Below are 23,192 nucleotides of genomic sequence, written 5' to 3' on the forward strand. Positions count from 1 at the left end.
GCGCCAGTTCGTTCCCCGGCCGGTCGGCGAGGGTCCCACGTGGCACGCAGACCACTCCTGCCACACCCGCTGCTCCCTTCAGCAGTGCATTTCATCAGTCTGCCTGTTCTGCTCCCCACTCCAGCCCTGGTGGATTCTCTCACCCTCCCGCGCTTCTGACTGTACCCAGTGCTTGTATAAAAAAAAATAAATCTTTAAAAATAAATAAATAAATAATAGGACAGTCACTAAATTTGAAACACTAAAACAGTACAAAAAGAGCCCTCAAAGGGACAGTGTAGGGAAGGTCACAGTCAGTGGGTTCTCACCCATGTGCTCAACTGCAAGACCAGTAAGGCTCAGGGTCCAACAACAACAGGGTTTAACAAACATGACATTGGGAAAATGAAAGATTTTTTGAGGCCACCAGCTCTCTCACTCCATAGTGACCATAGTGCACACAAGCTGCTCTTTGAAGATGGGGTGACACTGCAGTACCCCACAAGAGCAACTTGAAGGCTGGACCAGACACCAAACCAGACAGCAAAGGACCCAACAGTACCAGGAGGTGGTGCCGAAGAACCAAAGGCCGTGGTCAGCATTTTGAGACACTGGGCCCAGTCCAAATATACTTCTTGCCATCAATGGCAGAGCCAGAGGCAGGTGCAGCAGCAGAGTCTCTGCAAAGGTCCACAGAGGTGTGGAGGTCTAAAAGTTTACAAAGTCTACAAAGGTCTGGAAAATCCCACAGAGGTCAACTGCTCAATGTGTCTCTCTCTTCAGAGGTTGGGGGTAAAACCCTTCTTCTCTGAAGATGGTCCGAAGAATGCTTCCTCTTTGAAGGTCAGTTGCTGGCCACTTCTTTGAAGGTGGTCCAATGAATCCTTCTCTCTTCAGAGGCTGGCGGCACACTGCTTCTACCAAGGTGGTCTGATGAATGCTTGCTCCTCAAAGGCCAGCAGCAGAATTCCTCAAGCTGGCTCTTGTTCTGACTTTTATTTCCTCAGGGTGCCCCACCTTACAAGACTTACTGTACTGTTTTCAATCTTAAGTATCTGATTGAACCACTTTGCACCAATCAGCTTGTTTTTCATTTTTCAATCCGAGTAAGTAACTAATGAAGTGAATCTGAACTAGATTGGTTGACTTAGCTCACATATGATTGGTCCATTTTTGAAAAGGGGGGAAAAGCCCAATCTGCCCTGCACTCAGGTCAGGCAGGCTGGTGGGCCTGTTGGCTCCAGGAAGTCATGGACAGAGGCATGGGTGGGGGAGAAGGAACATCACAGGCAGTAAGTGGACCCCCCAAAAGCCGTCTTGTCCCACAGCCTTTGAGGGACATGGGGATCTGGTAATGATTTTAAAAAAGAAAGTTTACTAGAACTAGCAAGCCAAAAGGAAGATAAATGGATTCATAAAAAAAAAATCTAAAAAGCAGAAACAAAAGGAATAAAAGGTTGTAAATTTATAGCAGTAATTATAGCAGTAATTAACTAAAATGTAATTGATCCAAACAACCCAATTAAAAGGCAACCATTGTCAGATTTGGATTAAAAAGCAAGACCTGACGATACACACCACCAAGAAATTCACCTTAAATAAAAAGACAAAGATAGGTTCAAAGTAAAAGCATATCCACTATGACGGCAATAATCAAAAAGACAGATAATAACAAGAGTTAGAGGTGATACAGAAAATTTGGAACCCCCCCCCCCATATCTCCAGTAGTATGTAAAAAGGTACAGCTGCTGTGGAAACATTCTGGCATTTCTCAAAAGGTTAAAACAGTTACCGTAACACACAGCAATTCTGGGCCTCCCTGGTAGGAAAGGGGTTAAGTCTCAGCACGATAAAGCGTTTGCTCTGCGGCCAGGCAGCTACCCACATGGCCCAGCAGACTTCTCCTGTCTCACTCGCTGCTCCCAATAGTATATTTTAGTACATATGCCTGTTCTTCTCCCCACTCTCTCTGGTGAATCCTCTCACTTCCTGCCCCCACCTCTGGCCTACAACCCTAGCTCTTACATGCATAAATAAAAAAAATAAATCTTAAAAAATAACAAAACATAGCAATTCTACTCTGATGAATTCAGCCAAAAGAAAGAAAACACAGGGCCTCCCCAGTGGCGCAGTGGTTGGGCGCTGGGCTGCGAAGCTGCCTGCAGCCTCTGCGGTGCCGGTTCGATCCCCGGCCACCGGGTGAGGGTCCCGCATGGCGCACAGACCTCTCCTGCCGCCTGCTGCTCCCCTCAGCAGTGCACTTCGGTCCTTCTGCCTGCTCTGCTCTCCGCTCTGGTTTTGGTGAATTCTCTCACCCTCCCACGCTTCTGAGTGTACCCAGTGCTTGTATGTATGTATGTATGCATGTATGTATGTATGTATGTATAAATAAATAAATAAATAATGAAATAACTTAAAAAAAAAAGAAAGAAAACACACTCTGCACAAAAACTTACCCAAAAACTTGTTCACAGCAGTACTATTCATGAGAGAAAAAAGTGGAAACAATTCAAATGCCTTATCAACTTATTAGTGTATAAAATATGGTATATACATACATGAAATATTTGGCAAAAAAGAGAACAGAGGGCCTCCCTGGTGGCGCAAGGGATTAGGACACAGCACTATGAAGCAATCTGCAGCCACTGCAGCACGAGTTCAATCCCCTGCCAAGAAGGTAACCCACATGGCACAACAGACCTCTCCTGTCTCACCCACTGCTCCCCTCAGCAGTGTATTTCAGCACATCTGCCTGTTCTACTCCCCACCCTGTCTCTGGTGAATCCTCTCACCCCCCACACTCTGGCCTATACCCCAGTGCTTGTATGCATAAATAAACAAATCTTAAAAAAAGAGAGAGAACACAGCACTGCAACATGCTACAGCATGGATTAACCTTTAAATCTGCTAGAAAGACAAACTCAATCACACTGTATGCTTGTATGATTCCATATATATGAAATAATCAGAACAGGCAAATCTATCCAGGCAGAATGATTAGTAGTCGACAATGGTAGAGGAAATGTGGAACAACTACTAATGGGTTCAGAGATTCTTTTGGGGTTCTAGAATTAGTGATGATAATTGCACAGTTTCATAAATATACTGAAAGTCACTAAATTGCAAATTTATTTTTTTAAAACACTTTTACTCATGTCTTACTTACTGGAGAAGCATTAGAACAATTCTTTTTTTTTTTTTTAAGATTTATTTATTTATGCAAGCACTGGGTACAGTCAGAATCGTGGGAGGGAGAGAGAATTCACCAGAGCCAGAGTGGGCAACAGAGCAGGCAGACTGAAATACACTGCTGAGGGGAGCAGCAGGCAGCAGGAGAGGTCTGCGCGCCATGCGGGACCCTCCTCCGGTGGCTGGGGAGCAGCCGGGGATTGAACCGGCACTACAGAGGCTGCAGGCAGCTTCGCAACCCAGAGCTCAACCGCTGCACCACCAGGGAGGCCCACTAAATTGCAAATTTAAAAAGGTTAAAAAAGTAGTTTGTTATGTGAATTTTATCATTAAAAAATAGCCAAAATATTTTAAAGACACTTCAACAGAAAGGAGATAAAAGATGACATATGCTCAACATCTTAGTTATTAGAGAAATGCCAATTAAAACCACAAGGTTTTACATACCAATCAGGACAGTTAGAATTAACAACAAAAAAAGGCAATACCAAGTGTTGGTAAAGATGAAAAGATATTGGGGCCTCCCTGGTGGTTGAAGGGGTTAAGTCTCAGTATTATCAAGCTATCACCAGCCACTGCAGCCCAAGTTGGATCCCCCGCCAGGGAGCTACCCACATGGCCCAGCAGACCTCTCCTGGCTCTCCTGCTGCTCCCCTCAGCAGTGTGTTTCAGTTAATCTGCTGGTTCTGCTCCCCACTTTGTCTCTGGTGAATCCTCTCACCGCCCCCCACACTTCTGGCCTACACCCCAGTTCTTGTATGCATAAATAAATAAAATCTTTAAAAAAAAAAAAGCGCCTACTTTACTTACAAATGCAACTCTAAAAAGCTGAGTTAAGGGCCTCCCCGGTGGTGCAGCAGTCCACAGCCTTGCAGCGTAGGTTCGATTCCCAGCAGGCCAGGGAGAGACCCATATGGCACAGCAGACCTCTCCTGCCTTGCCAAATGCTGCTCCCCTCAGCAGTGTCTTTGGTCCATCTGCCTGTTCTGCTCCCGGCTCTCTCTGGTGAATTCTCTCACCCTCCCGCACCTGTGACCTGTACCCCAGTTCTTGTATAAATAAATTAAAAAGCTGAGTTAAGAAAGATAATTAGCACTACAGTATACCAGATGGTGGAAAGTGCCATGGAGAAAAATAGTCGAAAAAGGAAATACAAGGGGCAAATTACGGGGAGGATTTATATGTGTAATTTTGAATGGGATGGTCATGAAAGGCATCACTGCCTTCATAAAGACCTGAAGGAAGAAAAGGGGTATGCCACGCAGACATCCAGAAGAAACAGTCTTCAGGCAGAGAAACCAGCAAGTATAAAAGTCTGACTTTGGGCCTCCCTGGTGGCACAAGGAGTTAAGAAGCAATCTATAAAGCTAGCCGCAGCCACTGCAGCACAAGTTCGATCCCTGGCCAGGGAGCTACCCACATGGCACAGTAGACCTCTCCTGACTCACCCGCCACTCCCCTCAGCAGTGTATTTCAGTCCATCTGCCTGTTCTGTTCCCCCCTCTATCTCTGGTGAATGCTCTCAACCCCTGCACCTCTGGCCTGTACCCCAGTTCTTGTATGCATAAGTAAATAAATCTTAAAAAAAAAATAAAAGTCTGACTTTGCTGATGAAATGGAAAGCCATCTATAGGTTTTGGCTAATTCATTTTTGACTTAATATTTTAAAAGAACTGCTGTGTTCAGTTGATCAGACTATAAAGTACTAAAGATTGAAACAGAATCCAGTTAGGAGACAGATGCAGTAATCCAGTGGTAGCTTAGACCAGGGTGGTGTTAAGTAGAAGTGTTCAGATTCTGATCAAAATTTAAGGACAGAGTCTTTGCTAATGGATTGAATATGCAATTGAAAGAGAGGATTCAAGGTGACTCCAAGATTTGGAAAAACTGGAAGGACAGAAAAGTCAATTAATGAGATGAAGATGACTCAGGGAGGATGACCTGGTTTGTTTGAAAGAGGAGAAATTTTATTTTGGCCAAGTTAATTTTTGCGATGGCTATTAGACCATCAAATGGAGATGTAAAGGAGACTGGTGGATGTACAAGTTTGCAATTCAGGAAAGGGCTCTAAGCTAAAGATGGCAGTTGTCAGTACATTAAAAGGCATTAAAGAGGTGGGGCCTCCCTGGTGGCACAGGGGTTAAAGACACAGTGCTATCAAGCTATTGGAGTTCGATCCCCAGCCAGGGAGCTAAGCCACGTGGTGCAGCAGACCCCTCCTGCCTTGCCCACTGCTCCCCTCAGCAGTGTTATTTCAGTAGATCTGCCTGTTCTGCTCCCATTCTGGTGAATCCTCTCACCCCCTAACCCCCACACCTCTGGCCTACACCCCAGTTCTTGTATGCATAAATAAATTTTTTTTTAAAAAAGTATTAAAAAGGTAAGCCTGATGAGAGCAACAAGAGACTGAGTATACATGAGAAGAGAAAAAAAGTCCAAAGGCTGAGCCTAAGGTCAACCTTAAACTTAGAAATAAGAAAGAAAACAGCAAAGGAAACTGAACAGGAATGGCCAGTGAAATAGGAAAACCAAGAGGTGGTATCCTGATAGCCAAGGAAAGAAAGTTTTCAAGAAAGAAAAGAAGATCAACTGAACTATTTACTACTAATAGTCAAATAAGATGAAACTAGGAATTCACTGGAATTATTAAAGCATCATGGTCCCTTCAGGAGCCTAATCCCATGTAAACGTTTCATGTCCTAGAAGAGTAACTCATACACTGCTAGGTTCATTCTGTACTAATTAAAAATCACTGCCTATTTTTGAATCAAACTACTCCTGAAATGGAAGCTGTAGTATGTTAATCTATTTTAAACATGATGCTTATTTTTGGTCACTATTTGGTATTCCAACTATTCTTGTAAATAATCACCTCTGATGTTTACCACTTGACTCTGGCCTCATCAAACCCCAAACATTTCCACATATAAGCAGTGAGCTACTCTACAACTTTTTTCTAAGATGTGATCTATATTTTACTAGTGGTTAAAATAGAGAAAAATATCACCATTTGATAATAAGAAAAATTATCATCCAATGAGTGCTGCAGGACACAGAGACTCCTGGTACAAAAACAGAAAGTCCCAGAGAAATACAAATGTTTTTTGGCACAAATGCAAAGGTTTCAGTCATACACACATATACAGGATGCATACTGTGGTCCAAATCTTTTTGCCCTGTGCCAAATAACATAAAAGGTTCAGCTTAAGCCAGTCATGCTCTTTTCTATTTAAAGACACATTTTTAATACTGGGCTCCTGCTGCTGTGCAAATTTTGATATGAGAACATTTCTTCTTCAGAGCCAAAGGAATAGTGTCTTCCAAGTACTCTGGTCCATTTCAAGGTAATTGAAGGAAGCTTAAAACAAGAGTTGGTAGTGAGAGTTCCTGGCAAGAACAGAGATAACATTTTCCCAGACATGTCCATTCGAACTTACTATCTGAAAATAAAATAAGCATAAATTCTTTACAAAACCACAGGCACTAATAATGCATGTAATATACTGCAATCCTAATAAACTCATCTGGGTAAGGGCTATTTGTAGTTCACAGCAATTCCAGATATAATAATAATGATACTAAAAAATCATGACCAAGTGTATATTCATATAAGACTCTTGCCATCTAGAGCAGCAAAATTTTTTTGAACTCCATTTTGGATATTTCATTAAGCAGATTATGTTCCTTAATATAAACATCTTAGTCATCTCTCAAACAAATTAGAGAACCAATTGTTCCTAAATTTGCCACTGAGATAAGCGGTAACTAAAACCAGAAATTCTTGGTATAGTTTAAAATTGATAGGTTTTCATCTCTGAGAAAATTTATTTTTTTAATTTTTGTGTAGAAAAACTTGGGGTGTAGGTCAGAGGTGGAAGGGGGAGTGTGAGAGGATTTACCAGAGACAGATTGGCGAGCAGAACAGGCAAATTTATTGAAATAAACTGCTAAGGGGCCTCCCCGGTGGCGCAGCGGTTGAGTGCTGGGTTGCGAAGCTGCCCTCAGCCTCTGCAGCGCCGGTTTGATCCCCGGCTGCTCCCCGGCCACAGGAGGAGGGTCCCACATGGCGCACAGACCTCTCCTGTCGCCCGCTGCTCCCCTCAGCAGTGTACTTCGGTCTTTCTGCCTGTTCTGCTCCCCACTCTGGCTCTGGTGAAATCTCTCACCCTCCCACGCTTCTGACTGTACCCAGTGCTTGTATAAATAAATAAATAAATCTTAAAAAAAAAAAAAAAGAGAAAGAAAGAAACTGCTAAGAGGAGCAACAGGCAAAACAGAGGAGTTCTGCTGCGTCATATATGGGTTAGCTCCTTGGCCAGGGATCAAACTCAGGCAAGAGCAGTGACAGCCCTAAGACTTAACCCATAGGCCACCAGGGAGGCCCCCATTCCTGAGAAATTTAGCTGAAGTTAGTTACAACATATAATTCCTTAATACAAAGTAAAAAGTTCTGGGCCTCCCTGGTGGTGCAAGAGGTTAAGTCTCAGCACTATCAAGCTATCACCAGCCACTGCAGCATGAGTTCAATCCCCAGCCAGGAAGCTGACCCGCATGGTGCAGCAGACCTCTCCTGACTCACCTGCTACTCCCCACAGCAGTGTATTTCAGCATATCTGCCTATTCTGCTCCCCACTCTGTCTCTGGTGAATCCTCTCACCCAAACCCCGCCCACTTCCACCTCTGGCCTACACCCAGTTCTTGTATGCATAAATAAATAAAATAAATCTTAAAAAAAAGTAACAAAGTTCAAAATTACTGCTACCTTTACTTTTAGAAGAACAACACGATGATGGCACTTTTCACTCTCCTCAGCTACCCTACGGTGCATATCACCAACTGGACTCCACCGCAGGGGGGAAAAAACCAAAAAAATCAGAATTTTTTTGTTGTTTTCTTCCTAATAAATTTTTACTGCAGTAATGTTGGCTTATGTTTCCGGTGTAGAGTACTGTAATTCAACACCTTATACACCAACAACAGTCCAGATTCCATCCACCACATTATCAATCCCTTTCATCCCCTTCACCCACCCTCTAACACCCTTGCCCTCTGGTAACCACCAATCTGCTCTCCCTATCTAAGAATAAGAGAAATTATAAGAGAAATTATATGTTATTTGGTTTTCTCCATTTATTTCTCTTGGCCCAATATCCTCAAACCCCATCCATGCTGTCACAATGGCAAGATTTCATTTGTGGTTTTTTTTTTTTTGTCTTAGTAGTATTCATTAACACACACACACACACACACACACACACACTGGTTTATGTGTGCATATGTATATGTTTACACATATACCCCTCTGTGGAAGTAGAGTGTGCCCATCTGGGTTACATACATATTCAACATGAACAAAACTGAAGTCATTATTCCCTGCACAACAGGAAAAGTTGTATTTTTTTCCCTAAGAATGCTGAAAAATGAAAGCCATGACTTTAAAGGTTTATATATGCGTATGTATGGATATATCCATACAGATATACACCATTACATACTACATACATATGTCTGTAGTGGTGTGTGTGTGTGTGTGTGTGTACATACCACAATTTCCTTATCCACTCATTTTCACTGGGCATTTAGATCGTTTCCCTATCTTGATGTTAGTAATTCTGCAATGAACATGAGCTTATCGTTTCAAATTAGTGTTTCTGCATTCCTCAGATAAACAGGCAGAAATGGAATAGTTCAATCATATGTTAATCTTATTCTTAATTTTTGAGGTCTCTCCATACTGTTTTCCATGCAGGCTGCACCAATTTACATTCCACCAACAGTGTATAACATTATCAAAATGAATGTCCTGTGTTTAAGCGAGACTGTTTGGATTCTAAGGGACATGGGAGGGGAAGAAGGGAAAGAATTATTAAAAGAACTCACTTGCAGAAGAAACATGGCTATGTAATTCCTACGCAAATGTTTGCTAACTTCCTCTGGCATAAAAACAGTGATGTCATTATACACAGCAGTACAGCAGTTATAACGAACAGAAAATTTTTCAATCACTGACAACTTAAGGAAATTAAGAATATTACTCAAAAATCTCCTCTCCCTAGAGTATCCATCTGTGGAAGATTGTGCCCATCTGGGTTATATACATACTCAACATCAACAAAACTGAAGTCATTTTTCCCTGCACAACAGGAAAAGTTGTGTTTTTTTCCCTTAGAAGTCTGAGCAATGAAAGTCATGACTTTAAATGGCTCCATATAAAAACATAAGAAGGGTGGGTCACAGCCCATTAGGAAAAGCAATTCAACATCAAGAACTTCTCTTCCTTTAAAATAGAAATCTAAAAAAATAACTTAAAAAACTCTCCCTTTGAAAATTATTTTCATTGTTTCTTGTTCTCTAAAATACAGATTATTAAAAAAAAAATAAAATACAGATTATTGCCTGTAAAGAGTATAAAAGCTTATAAATTGAATTTGTAATGTGTTCATACCCCAAAGACATCTGCACATTTTTTCCTCTTATAGTAAGCATTAAATATCCAAATTTGATTCCACTGGAAAAAAAAACATAAATTTTTGCTCTCATATCAATATTTACCAATAATATTTACTACTACCACAAGATTTGTGGTTTATTTCTTTTTCTTCTAGGAATAAAACATAGTAGCACTATTTTTCAGCTTTAAAATTACCTCAAATTGACAAACATCAATTCTATAAGGACATGAAATCATAAAACGGTTGCAGAACTTGAGACACCAAGGCTATGTATATTTCTGTTAACATTTAACAAAGAAGAACTGTAAATGTTTCATCCTGGCTTTATAAAATATCAGACTCAAAACACAGGTTAACATCTAAACTAACAATTAAAATCACTACAAACCAGGGCCTCCCCGGTGGCGCAGCGGTTGAGCGCTGGGTTGCGAAGCTGCCCGCGGCCTCTGCGGCGCCGGTTCGATCCCCGGCTGCTCCCAGGCCACTGGAGGAGGGTCCCACATGGCGCGCAGACCTCTCCTGCCGCCCGCTGCTCCCCTCAGCAGTGTACTTCGGTCCTTCTGCCTGCTCTGCTCCCCGCTCTGGCTCTGGTGAATTCTCTCACCCTCCCGCGCTTCTGACTGTACCCAGTGCATGTATAAACAAAACAAAACAAACAAACCAGCAAACAAATAAAGCATGCCTCTATAAAAAAAAAAAAAAAAAAAAATCACTACAAACCAACAAAACATATTACACAAATGGCAGTTCAACCAAGTTGTCATGAAGAGTTCAGATTTCCTCATCTTCATTAGTTGAAAAACTGCTCAACTTTTTCGATTTTTAAAAAATGAGTTACTTGCCAGGAATATACCTACTCTTTCACTTTCTACCTGTGCTGCATTTATCTTAGTGGTTGAAAGTTCCAGAAGATCTCAACCACTAGAGATCAACCATCAAATTACTTCAAGAAGTAGAAATAGCAACACCGCTCCCAAACAGCAATTTCTGCATTGCTAGACACTTATCTAGTTGGTAGATTTAAACCATTGTTCATTCTTAGCTCCCTAAATGTAAAAAAAACACCCACAGAATAGTGGCATAACTCTAAATTAGTTTAAATATGGAACAAAGTTATTTTTAGTTAAGTTCAGGTTTTTAAAAAGCACTAATCATTCTTCTCAAAGGCTAATCTATTCAAGTTCCTCCCATATTAAAAAAATAAAAAGCTAATTTGTCTCTTTTGAATAGAAGAAATGTTATTTATGTACTACTCAAGCAAATGGATTTAGAATAATAGAATAATAGACATCAAATCAGAGTCAGGATCATATCAATTGTTAACAAAAATAAATTTGACATTAACACTGCATGTCCTTTCAAACACTAGCATGGCTGAATGTCATTTACATGCATTTTCAAATGAAATTTTTAAAAATTACTCTTTAATGCAAAGGGAAAAAAAACTGTAAGCCATTATAAACGGTTCATTATTCATGAACAAAAAAATACAAGAAACATTCATATAATATTTATTTGAGATGTAGCTATTTCCTCCTTGCATGCTAGAAAGATACAAAGACAAACACTTCCAACTATTCAGACAGATCATTCCACAGTTGTAACTTTCATCATAATTCTCAAAGCAGTATGGTGAGGTCAGCTCACAAACAGCTTAAGTAGCAAAACTAGAAATTGGTGGTAGTAGTATCAGGCTACATAACAGCCCCTCCAAAGAATATGAAGTAAGAGAACTAAAATGTGCTGGCAACATACCAACAGACTGGATGGGATATGCTTTGAGCAATGAATACACAGAGTTTACAGTATATACCAATTCATTATCTTTCCTGTAATTTGATTTTCCTTGTTTAAAACCAAAAGTAGCCAGATATGAGATATTTAATACCACCAAATTTCTCCATACTTATGACTTGACAGGCATCTTGGTAAATTAAATAGTTGCAACATATGCAGATATTTTTCTGCAGAGAACTGTCTTTTCTCCAAGGATTATACTATCCTCACAGCTCAATTCTAAAGGCTTGTATTTTCTTATTGTCAGTTCTATCACTATAAGTGGCTGGTATTTAGAATTCTCTACAACTGGCTGGTATTTAGAAGTAAGTGAATGTCCTGAAGAGATTTAATAAAAAATTAATCCTATCAGGTCACAAAAAAATTTGCCTGCAAACAATTACTTCAACCTTAGTCAAAATATATACTGATTTTGTAATTTCATCTTGACCAAATCATAAATTAAAACAGAGTAATAAACTCTGATTCTAATAATAAACTTTCTAGACATTTTCTTTCTAAAGAACCAATGTAAATAACTACTTTAGGCAAAAGAAAGAATCAGGGCCTCCCTGGTGGTGCAAGAGGTTAAGACGCAACCTACGAAGCTGTCCACAGCCACTGCAGCATGAGTTCGATTCCCGACCAGCCAGGGAGCAACCCACATGTCACAGCAGACCTCTCCTGTCTCTCCTGCTGCTCCCCTCAGCAGTGTACTTCAGTACATCTGCCGGTTCTGCTCCCCACTCTGTCTCTGGTGAATCCTTTCACCCCTCCCCCCGGCACCCGCACCTCTGGCATACACCCTAGTTCTTGTATGAATAAAAATAAATCTTTACAAAAATAAACAAAGTATGGGGTATCTTTTAAAAAAAAAAAAAGACCTGGCATCACCCAGAAAAGTGTGAATAAGTCTGCCCAGGAGAATGGAAAAATCTCCAGAGAAGATGAGTTATGTCTGTCTCAAAGACAGAAGATGAGGTATGTCTTAAATACAGAATTTCACAAGGGAGGGTGGTATATTGCAAACCAAGGACAGAAAGAGCAAAAGCAAGAAAGCACAAAAATAAGGCATGGACAAAGGTAAGAAAAACAATTTCTGATTCTTGTGCTACTACTCTTCTACCCTCATCCCATGGGCGATACCACTAAGCAATTATAGCATGCTTAATTAAACTCAATATCCTTCTTAACAGAATGGAAGTAAAAAAACCCAATGGAAGGAGGCAGATTCACAACATGAAATTTATATACTATCCTAAGCCTGGGGATAGAAAGTGGTAGGACTTGAGGAGAGAAGGGTTTAATTTACCTTAATTTAATTGCAATTTAACTTAAGCATCCTTCATTTGGACAATTAGGAATATTCATGAATGCTAGGCTGACAAGATTAGATTTTACCCTCTGAGCAACAGAGGACAAAGGATTTTATGATCAATATTGATATGATCACTGCAGGCAGACATGCAAAAAATGCATTTGGATGAGTTTAGTGTAGTATATTTACACAGGTTGATTTTTAATGATGCTCTCACCTGAAACAATGTTACAATGCAATGTTACTTCAATAAAAAAGTGTAATTTTTAAAAATGCATTTTGAGCGATAGAATAAAGGCAGCAAGAACCCTTAAGACGTTATTGCCATAGTACAAATAAGACACAGTGAGGCCCGAATTTCAGCAGTGGCAAAAATCTGCAGCAGGTTCTGAAATAAAAAATGAAGTGTTTGGGGTTTTGTTATCAAAGGCTTTAAAAACAAAAATCCAAGAAAAATTAGTATTCAATTACAATTCCCAAAAAATACTCAAAAGAGAAAACGGACAGATTAAGGTAAAAACTACAATTAAAGAAGTGAATCACAATGATACTTAAGATTACTCAACACTATAAATTCAGAAATAGATATTTCAGGTTTAGCATCAAGAAAGAAAAACGTCCTCATGACCAGACTAATACTCAGCAAGTCTTTTCTTCCTGTCATGGCACTAATACTCAAGCCAAACAACAAATGCTACTCACCTTACATGCCCCTACAATGCAGGGGCAAACACACTCCCAGTGAGATGCAGAAAGCACAAAAGTCAAATTTAAAACCATATACGGGCTACACTTTTCCAAACATTTAAAACTATATATTTGTTTTAAGAAGCATCATTTACATGAAATAAATCTTCTGGAAAAAGCACTGTTCTCCTGTAAACTAATTCATATTCTGATCTTTAAACTCTGAAATTGTATTTTTAAGTAAGAACACAATTTATCTGTAGCACTTTGGGAAGTACAAAAACACTCCTATCACTGCTACAGAATGTTTAATAAATGAAATTATCCTTATTAAAAAGAAAAATTCATTGTAGTTCAAAAGGCCAAAATTTTTCTATTTTGGAAAAAGATTATTTAGCTGTTGCAAACAAAGGCCTGTGAATTGAGATCCAAGTACAACATGTTAACAAGTATGCTAGAAAAGCTAGCATTACTGTTTTAAGCCATAAGGATATTCACATTAAGGATAAAATTATCCTGCAGTGAATGCCAACAATGCACCTCGGGGTACATAGACATATTCATTCTACTTTGTTCTCATTCCAATTCTTTTGTGTCCCAGTAGCAAACTCTCAAATTAGGATTCTCTTCCTCTTAAAACAATGCGAAACAAAAAACATGAGATCCAGAGATAAAATATACTTGTGGCAAATTTTGTTATTCTGAGAAGCCAAGTCAGATGAACAGTTTATCGTAATCTCTTTTCCATAATCTTTTTTTTTCCCCCGGAAAGATATGGATTACATTAGTTGTGAGCAAGGTCTACTTCTCATGATGTCATTCCAAAGCCACTACAAAATATGCTTCCTTCAAATCCATCACAAGTCATCCTAAAACTGATGTCAAATTCCATTCCAACCAAAAGATCTCCAAACTTGAAGTAATGGTTGACTTCCTAAGTAATATTCATAGACCAAATTCCAGAAAAACCCTCCTCCTGTATCTCCCCCTCTTTAAAAAAAAAAAAAAAAAAAAAAACCAGCCTTCTCCTTTTAGCTCATTGTAATGGAATGTGACCTGCAGTCAAGGGCTTTTCCATTGCTCATTTACTAAGAGAACAAGAAACAGATCTTTTCTCATAGTGGCAATATATTTAAAAAAAAAAAAAACCAAAAGGTGCTGTTTAGGTGGTTAATCATAAAATAACTATTAGAACAAACAAAAGGTAAACTGGTTTACTCATAGAACAGCTGTCCAATTAGAACAATATATGATCAAATTAGTGTTTATTTTTTTTTTTTTTAAAAGTTGTTTATTTTTTTTTTTTATAGAGGCATGCTTTATTTATTTGTTTGCTGGTTTGTTTGTTTGTTTTGTTTATACATGCACTGGGTACAGTCAGAAGCGCGGGAGGGTGAGAGAATTCACCAGAGCCAGAGCGGGGAGCAGAGCAGGCAGAAGGACCGAAGTACACTGCTGAGGGGAGCAGCGGGCGGCAGGAGAGGTCTGCGCGCCATGTGGGACCCTCCTCTGGTGGCCGGGGAGCAGCCGGGGATCGAACCGGCGCCGCAGAGGCCGCGCGCAGCTTCGCAACCCAGCGCTCAACCGCTGCGCCACCGGGGAGGCCCCCAAATTAGTGTTTAAATGATAAATAGTTCTTTATTTTTATTTTACAAAACTGGTCAAACATATAAAAGATCTATGATTTGTATGACTCCTAATAAATTAGGCAGGGAATGGGTGCATTAAAACTACAACTACTTAAATAAATCTTTATGCCCAAAATTACTATAAAAATCATTTCACAACAAATCATTTTGTCATTGAAAAGTTACTGAGGGGCCTCCATGGTGGCACAAGGGGTTAAGCCGCAACCTGTGAAACTATCATAGCCACTGCAGCAGGAGCTCGATCCCTGGCCAGGGAGCAACCTACATGGTGCAGCAGATCTCTCCTGTCTCGACTGCTGCTCCCCTCAGTAGTGTATTTCAGTGAATCTGCCTGTTCTGCTCCCCACTCTGTCTCTGGTGAAACCTCTCACCCCCCACACCTCTGGCCTATACCCCAGTTCTTGTATGCATAAATAAATAAATCTTTAAAAGAAAAAGAAAAAAAGATAAGTTACTTAAGTACCTAATCATACAGGGAAATATTTAATATTTCCTTTCAAGTCTAAACTTAAGCACATCTATCTGAGGTTCTGTTTCTCATTTAAATAAACACAATGCAGGGCCTCCCTGGTGGCACAGAGGGTTGAGCACAGCTCTGTGAAGCTGTCCACAGCCTCTGCAGTGCCAGTTCGATTCCGGCAGGCCAGGGAGATTCCCACATGATGAAGCATCCCTCTCATGTCTCACTACTCCCCTCAGCAGTGTATTTTGGTCCTTCTGCCTGTTCTGCTCTCTGCTCTGTCTCTGGTGAATTCTCTCACCCTCCTGGCCTCTGGCCTGTACCCCAGTGCTTGTATAAATAAATAAATATTTAAAAAAATGCATTTGACTTGATTTTTAAAGCTTATGATATTTAAACCAAGTTTTAAAATGAACAAATCTATGATTTAATTCAGACAAACCTCTCCCAAGATCACCCCATTAAGGATACATTTTACTTACATTCTTCCTACACCTTCATACATATTAGTCTCATCTACCAAAGTCATAATCTCGGTATCTGTAAGATGAGCATGCTTTTTCGTTCTGTTTAGCTGTTCAATCTGTATGTCTGCAAGCTTCACCTTCTGTTGAGTGTCAATAACTTTGGCTTGAAGCTCTGTGAAGGCCTAGTAAAAACAAGTCCTTGATTTAGTAGTTAAAAAAACATTTTACAAGAAACATTTAAGTCAATCCCAAATATATTAAAACAAAGTATGCTACCTGGAGACAAAAATGAAATGCACCAAAGCAAACTTCAATAAAAATCCTTATAACTGTAAACCATCAGGTCACTATGTTAACTACTGTATTTATCATATCCTCAGAAGATGTGATTTGAAGAAACAGGAAAAAAAAAAATTAAACAATAACCACATCAAGAAGTAACAGCAATAGATTTAACAGTCAAGGAATGAAACCCAGAGATCCCAGACCAGTACCATAAATTTAACAATTTGCTACATTTGTATTACAGGATTAGGTTTCAAACCACCTTCCCACATTTGTTTGAAATAATTAACATGGGGATATTAATCTGAGAACACTGAGAAAATATCTCATTTGGTCCTCTCAAGAATCTGTGAGTTAGGTATGGCAGTTTCATCATTACAGTTTACAAATTAAGTAATTAAATATATTAAAGAGATATAGATCATGTATGTGATATGTATCATATATAATATAAATATGACAAAGAGATATGCACAGGCTACTATTAGGTGAAAAGGTAGATACTTAAATTCATTTCTTATGACCCCTAGTTCAGTAATCTTTCTAGTCTATCTCTACAGTAATATATTCAGAATATGAATATTTTTAAGAGAAAGACAAAAGAGAAATTCAAAACACTGGTAGAAGAATGGCATCAAGATCTTCATATGCACATAAAAAGCCAAATATGAACTTTTTGTACATTTACTTAAAAATAAATACAATTCTTCCATATTCATTGAAGTGCCCAGAATGACTTTCACATGCTGTCACATTTCTGCCTGAATAACAACATCTGTGACTGCAATACACGGAAAAGGCTACAAAACTCAGCCATTCTGACTTTGTTCTCACCTACCAGTAAGACTTGAAAAGATCTATTTTAGGGGGAAGGGAGGTGTCTGAAATGCCCAATTAGACTCCCCCCCCCCAAAAAAAGACCTTGTAAAGCTATTAGAAGATAAAAATAATCTTTAAACAAGTTTCATTTATTTAACTTAATTGGTTGTCAAAACTATCTCATTTAGGTCTGTAATCCTCTCCTTAGCTGGCATTCATTGTCCACAGGTTTCCAAGCAACAAGTTCAAATAATACTAGAAGGTAAATTCATTCACAGCTGTACTCTATTGTTAGCACTTTCTCTAAATCTTAACTTAAATTTGAACTTTTTACAGAAGAAAATAAACTTTCAGAATACTTAACGAGTTCTTAAAATGAATTTTGTGTTGCATGTAAAATTATAGCTACCACCTGATTTCTGTGTCCAGTTTGCTAAGGAACCTAGTACACTGTTAAAACTGAGCTAGTAGAGCATTATAGGGCACCATATAAGGGCTAAATTTACAAGTTTCAAGACAAGAATGGCAAAAAGATACAAACACATAAATCCTAGGGTCAATAACAAACAGCTTCTTTTATTTGTAGCAAAAGCTATTTCAGGGGCCTCACTGGTGGCAAGGGGTTAAGAAACAGCATTATGAAGCTACCCACAGCCACTGCAGCGCAAGTTCAATCCCTGGCCAAGGAGGTGACCCACATGGCGCAACAGACCTCTCCTGTCTCATCCGCTGCTGCCCTCAGCATTTCAGTCAATCCGCCTATTCTGTTCCCCTCTCTGTCACTGGTGAATTCTATCACCCACTCCAACACACACCTCTAGCCTGTACCCCAGTTCTCGTATGCATGAATAAATAAATCTTAAAAATAAAAAGCTATTTCAGCTCTCCTAGTTCTTATGCAAGGGCTGACTATAAGACAAGTCTTCAGAAGTAAAATGTACTCTTCGGAAAATTGAGTTAATGGTCAAAAAAGAGGGGGGTAAGCTGGACAACCCCGAATTCTACTCCCAACCTTCAACTGATTCTTTTACGGAACTCAGTTTCCTTTTCTGGAAAAGTAGTGGTTTAAAGTATTATAGATGAAGTCTAGGATCCTTACTAATCCCCCTAAAAAGGCATCTTGGCTCAACAGTAATTTTAAAATCCTCACAAATATAAGGTGGCCAAAACATTTCTGAGTACAACACATTTATAAGCAATTGTTTGAACAAACAAACCCAATGCCTTCTGATACTGTTTTTGCTTGGAAAACTTTACTAGACTTGTCTTCAAATTAGGGGGTGGGGCAAGGTGGGAGTCTAAGGTCTCACTCAGAACTGTATGTAAATACTGCGCTCTTTCAAGGTATGGGATCGAATTGGTGACCTAAAAACACAGTGGGAGTTTTTCAAAGCAAAGGAAAGTGCAGAATTACAGATGCCTCAGCTTGGGCACCGAGCACGAAGAGGCTCCAATTTGAAAGGCTCACTTCAGGCCTTATTAGGAAACTGCGAGCTCCAAGCGAAACGAAGCGGCTTTCGAGTTGGAAACAAAAGGAAAGTCCAGCCAACGGTCCGCAGACTTCATCAGACCCGGCCCAACCGGCTCTTACCCGGGAACAACCGCTCGCCCCCTACTCCGAGCCTAAGGAGACCTGGTCCCGCCTCAGGACTCTGGGAAACCATTTCCCAATTCTCTAGGGCCTCTTTCCTTCCGCAGGACTCGGGCCTCACTCGATATTCTTGTTCACAGTCCCCTTAGCTTCCGGGAAGCTTCCGCCTGGTCAAGACCCTCTTTTACCTTCTTCAACTCCAGATCCACGGGGGCCGCCATCTTGGTTCAATTTGCGCGCCTGCGCAGTATGAGACGGTCGATAAAAAACCGGTGCGAGAGGGGAGGGCGGGGAAGACCGGTCTCCAAGATGTGCGCGTCCCCTTCTTTCTGCGCCTGCGCATTAGTGGGCCACCGGGGCTTCTTTCACTCCCCGGGCCTGGTGACTCTTGAAATAATTCGGATTTGGATTCAAAGTCTGTCTTCCCCATGTGACCTCTCACGCCTGGCCTGCTTGTCCATGAACTTCCAAACACAGGCCAAAGCATATATTTCGTTCATGGTTTTAAAATTTTGACAAATACTTTAATTTGTGCTGCTAAAATGAGATATATGTGGATAAAGTCAAAACCTCTTCATTCAGGGCCTCCTTGGTGGCGCAGGGGTTAAAGACAGCGCTATTAAGCTACCACCAGCCACTGCAGCACGAGTTGGATCCCCAGCCAGCCCGGGAGCAACCCACATGGCACAGCAGACCCCTCCTGTCTCACCCGCTGCTCCCCTCAGCAGTGTATTTCAGTCAGTCTGCCTGTTCTGCTCCCCGCTCTGTCTCAGGCTCTGGTGAATACACACACACCCTGCACCTCTGGCTTACACCCCGTTTAAAAAAAAAAAAAAACAACTCTTCATTCATTCATCCTTCAGCTATACTCTCTTCCCCCTCCCCATCTCTCTGCTATCTGAACTGAGAAAGAATCTGCCTGAACCACAGGGATGCCAGTATGGAAAAGAACAGAAGGCTTAGTGGAAGTGTTCTTCCAAAGAACTTATTTCTAATGAACGCTCCTGGAAGACCTTCTAGACACAGTGGTTCTCAAAGACCAAATGAGTGGGGGTTGTTTGTTTGTTTGTTTGTTTGTTTGTTTGTTTGTTTGTTTTTGTGGGACCCTTGCGGTGAACCGCATTGCACAACAGCTGGGTCACCAGGGGAGGCCCTCAGATGAGAGTGTTTAAAACAAAACGAACAAAAAAAAAAAACCAGAATCTCTGGTCTTCATCCCTAACTTACCTAAAATCTTCGAGATCAGGGCCCAGAAAAATGACCTTTTTTTGCATAACCACCTTATGATCTGATGAAAATCATCTGCAGCTCATATTTTGAGAATCTGCTATAAAGGACCTTGCATTTGAACCAGAATGATGGATAGTAATTCGTCTTTATGAAATGGAAGAAATGTATATTTCACCTACTCTAAAAACTTAGGGTGAGGGGGAGAGCAGGGAATTTAGAACCAGTCACATCTCGATTCAAGATTTAGTCTGCCTTGCCTTGACTCTCAGTCTTTCTAGTTCCATTTATTAGCAATGTGGCAATAGTTTGTCTCCTAATTTAATTTGAAAATAACAATATCGGGAACTCCCTGGTGGCACAGGGGTTAAAATCTCAGCACTGTCAAGCTATAGGCTAGCCACTGCACCATGAGTTCGATCCCTAGCCAGGGAGATAACCCAAATGGCGCAGCAGACCTCTCCTGTCTCCCCTGCTGCTCTCCTTAACAATATATTTCAGTAGATCTACCTGTTTTGCTCCCCGTTCTGTCTCTGGTGAATCTTCTCACCTCTGCACCTCTGGCCTGCACCCCAGAACTTGCATGCAGAAATAATTAACATAAATCTTTTTTAAAAAACAAAAACTTGATTGTGGGGATGTTTTCCTGGGTGGGACGTATCAAATTGCACATTTTAATATATTCAGTTCATTATATGTCAATTATAACAATACTTTTTTAAAGGGTGTTTTTTTTTTTTTTTTCTCTTTTCTCTTTTTCTTTTCTTTTTTTTTTTTTTTTTTTATAAATAAATTTTATTGTTATATTCCCCATACAATTGCAGCCCCCCCATTCTGACCCCAATCCCTCCCCTCCCGCCCCCCTAAAAGTGTCTCTGGTTCATAGTTTTTTGTTGATTTTGATTTTCACTATGTTATAGTTATTCATTTTCCTGGTCCCTTATTTAAGTTTTCTAGATTCCTGCTATGAGTGAGACCATCCGGTATTTTTCTTTTTCTTTTTGGCTTATTTCGCTGAGCATGATCCCTTCCAGCGCCATCCATGTTGCTGCAAATTGCATGTGTTTATCTTTTTTGAATGCTGAGTAATATTCCATGGTATATATGTACCACATCTTCTTGATCCAGTCATCTATTTTTGGGCATTTGGGTTGTTTCCAAAGCTTAGCTATTGTAAACAGTGCTGCTATAAACATAGGGGTGCAGGTGTTCTTTGGAATTGATGTTTCTGTGTCCTTTGGGTAAATACCTAGGAGTGGAATTGCTGGATCATATGGAAGCTCTATGTTTAGTAGGTCCAGAAATCTCCACACAGCTTTCCACAGTGGTTGGACCAGTTTGCACTCCCACCAACAGTGCAGAAGAGTTCCTTTTTCTCCACACCCTCGCCAACATTTGTTGTTGCTAGTTTTTTTAATATGTGCCATTCTCACTGGTGTAAGATGGTATCTCATGGTAGTTTTGATTTGCATTTCCCTGATGACAAGTGATGTTGAACATTTTTTCATATGCCTGTTGGCCATTTGCATTTCCTCTTCAGAGAAGTTTCTTTTAAGCTCTTCTGCCCATTTTTTGACTGGATTATTTTCTTTGTTGTTGTTGAGTCTCATCAGCTCTTTGCAGATTTTTGTGATCAGTCCTTTATCATTAGTGTTGGGTGCAAAAATGTTCTCCCAGTTGGTGGGGTTTCTCTTTGTTTTTGTTATTGTAGCTTTTGCTGTGCAAAAGCTCTTTTAAAGGGTGTTTTTAAAAAAAGAGATGTATTTATGCATACAAGAACTGGGGTACAGGCCAGAGGTGTAGGGGGTGAGAGGATTCACCAGAGACAGAGTGGGGAACAGAACAGGCAGATTGACTGAAATACATTGCTGAGGGGGAAGCAGTGGATAAGACAGGAGAGGTCTGCTGCACATATGGGTATCTCCCTGGCCAGGGATGGAACTCGTGCTACAGTGGCTGCAGACAGCTTCATAGGTTGCGTCTTAACCCCTTGCACCACCAGGAAGGCTCTGTAACAATACATTTTTAAAAGAAAATAAGGACTCCTAGGCTTTTGACCTAAGCAAACAAGTTGCTAGTAATGTCTTTACCATTCTTTTTTTTTTTTTGAAGGTTTATTTATTTATGCATATAAGAACTGGGGTACAGGCCAGAGGTGCGGGGGTAGGGGGGTTGTAAGAGGATTCACCAAGACAGAGTGGGGAACAGAACAGGCAGACTGACTGAAATGCACTGCTGAGGGGAGCAGCAGATGAGATGGGAGCGGTCTGCTTTGCCATGTGGGTCAGCTCCCTGGCTGGGATCAAACTCATGCTGCAGTAGCTGTGGATTGCTTCATAATGCGGACACTTAAGCCTTTGTGCCACCAAGGAGGCCCTGTTTTTACCATTCTTTTTTTTTAAAGATTTATTTATTTATACAAGAACTGGGGTACAGGTCAGAGGCGCAGGAGGGTGAGAGAATTCACCAGAGCGAGAAGGGAGCAGAACAGGCAGATGGACTGAAGACACTGCTGAGGGGAGTAGTGGACAAGGCAGGAAAGGTCTGCCACGCCATGTGGGTATCTCCCTGGACGGCCAGGAATCGAAAACCCACACTGCAGAGGCTGCAGACAGCTTCACAGGGTAGTGCTCAACCCACTGCGCCACCAGGGAGGCCCTGTTTTTACCATTCTTATGGTAATTCTTATGATATAGTTTGCATACAGTCACAAAATCTATAGGAATAATAAAAATAATCCTTTCCCAGTTAAGAGACTGTATTTATTAGAATACAGATTCAGCTGCTATAACAGAGACACTGAATAGCAATGATTGCAACAAGATAGGAGCATATTTACCTTGTCACAATACCCAGGGTAAGCACATGAGTTCCATAATGCTAGAGCTCCTTAAGCACTTTCTATCTTATCCATATGATCCAAGATGATTCATCACCACCATATCCATAGCCTAGCTAGAAGGAAGGGGAAGAAGAAGCAGAAGGCTCACTCCTTCCTTATAAAAGCAAACGTTATCCCAGAAGTTGTAGGTGTGATTCTATTCATATCATACAGGCCCGAACAGAATCACATGGCCATTCCTGGGGCCAAGAGAGCCTGGGAAATGAAGTTGTTTATATGGGCGACTGTATTGAGAGTAACACAGGAATTCTATTATTAGGAAAGGGAAATAGAGGACAGATATTGGTGGGAAATTAACAGTTTTTAACATTAGAGCTTTTCAGCATACAAAGCAATTTTCTATTCATCAAGTCAATTGATCTTCACAACTTTGTAAGATAGATGAGACCCA

The 23,192-nt window shown here is 40.4% G+C and overlaps 1 protein-coding gene across 1 annotated transcript in view; it reads right to left on the reverse strand.

Moving 5' to 3' along the window:
* PFDN1 (prefoldin subunit 1) overlaps nt 1-18,893 on the reverse strand; it is a gene marked incomplete at both ends in the record, with an annotated part of 57,611 nt that extends 38,718 nt beyond the window's left edge. The window contains 2 exons of the mRNA XM_084252343.1: nt 15,993-16,159; nt 18,861-18,893. Of these exons, the coding sequence (XP_084108469.1) occupies nt 15,993-16,159; nt 18,861-18,893 (200 nt within the window). The remainder of the gene's footprint in view (nt 1-15,992; nt 16,160-18,860) is intronic.
* Nucleotides 18,894-23,192: the final 4,299 nt, after the last annotated feature.

This window comes from Talpa europaea (assembly GCF_964194135.1).
Source record: "Talpa europaea genome assembly, chromosome: 13".
Classification (NCBI taxonomy): domain Eukaryota; kingdom Metazoa; phylum Chordata; class Mammalia; order Eulipotyphla; family Talpidae; genus Talpa; species Talpa europaea.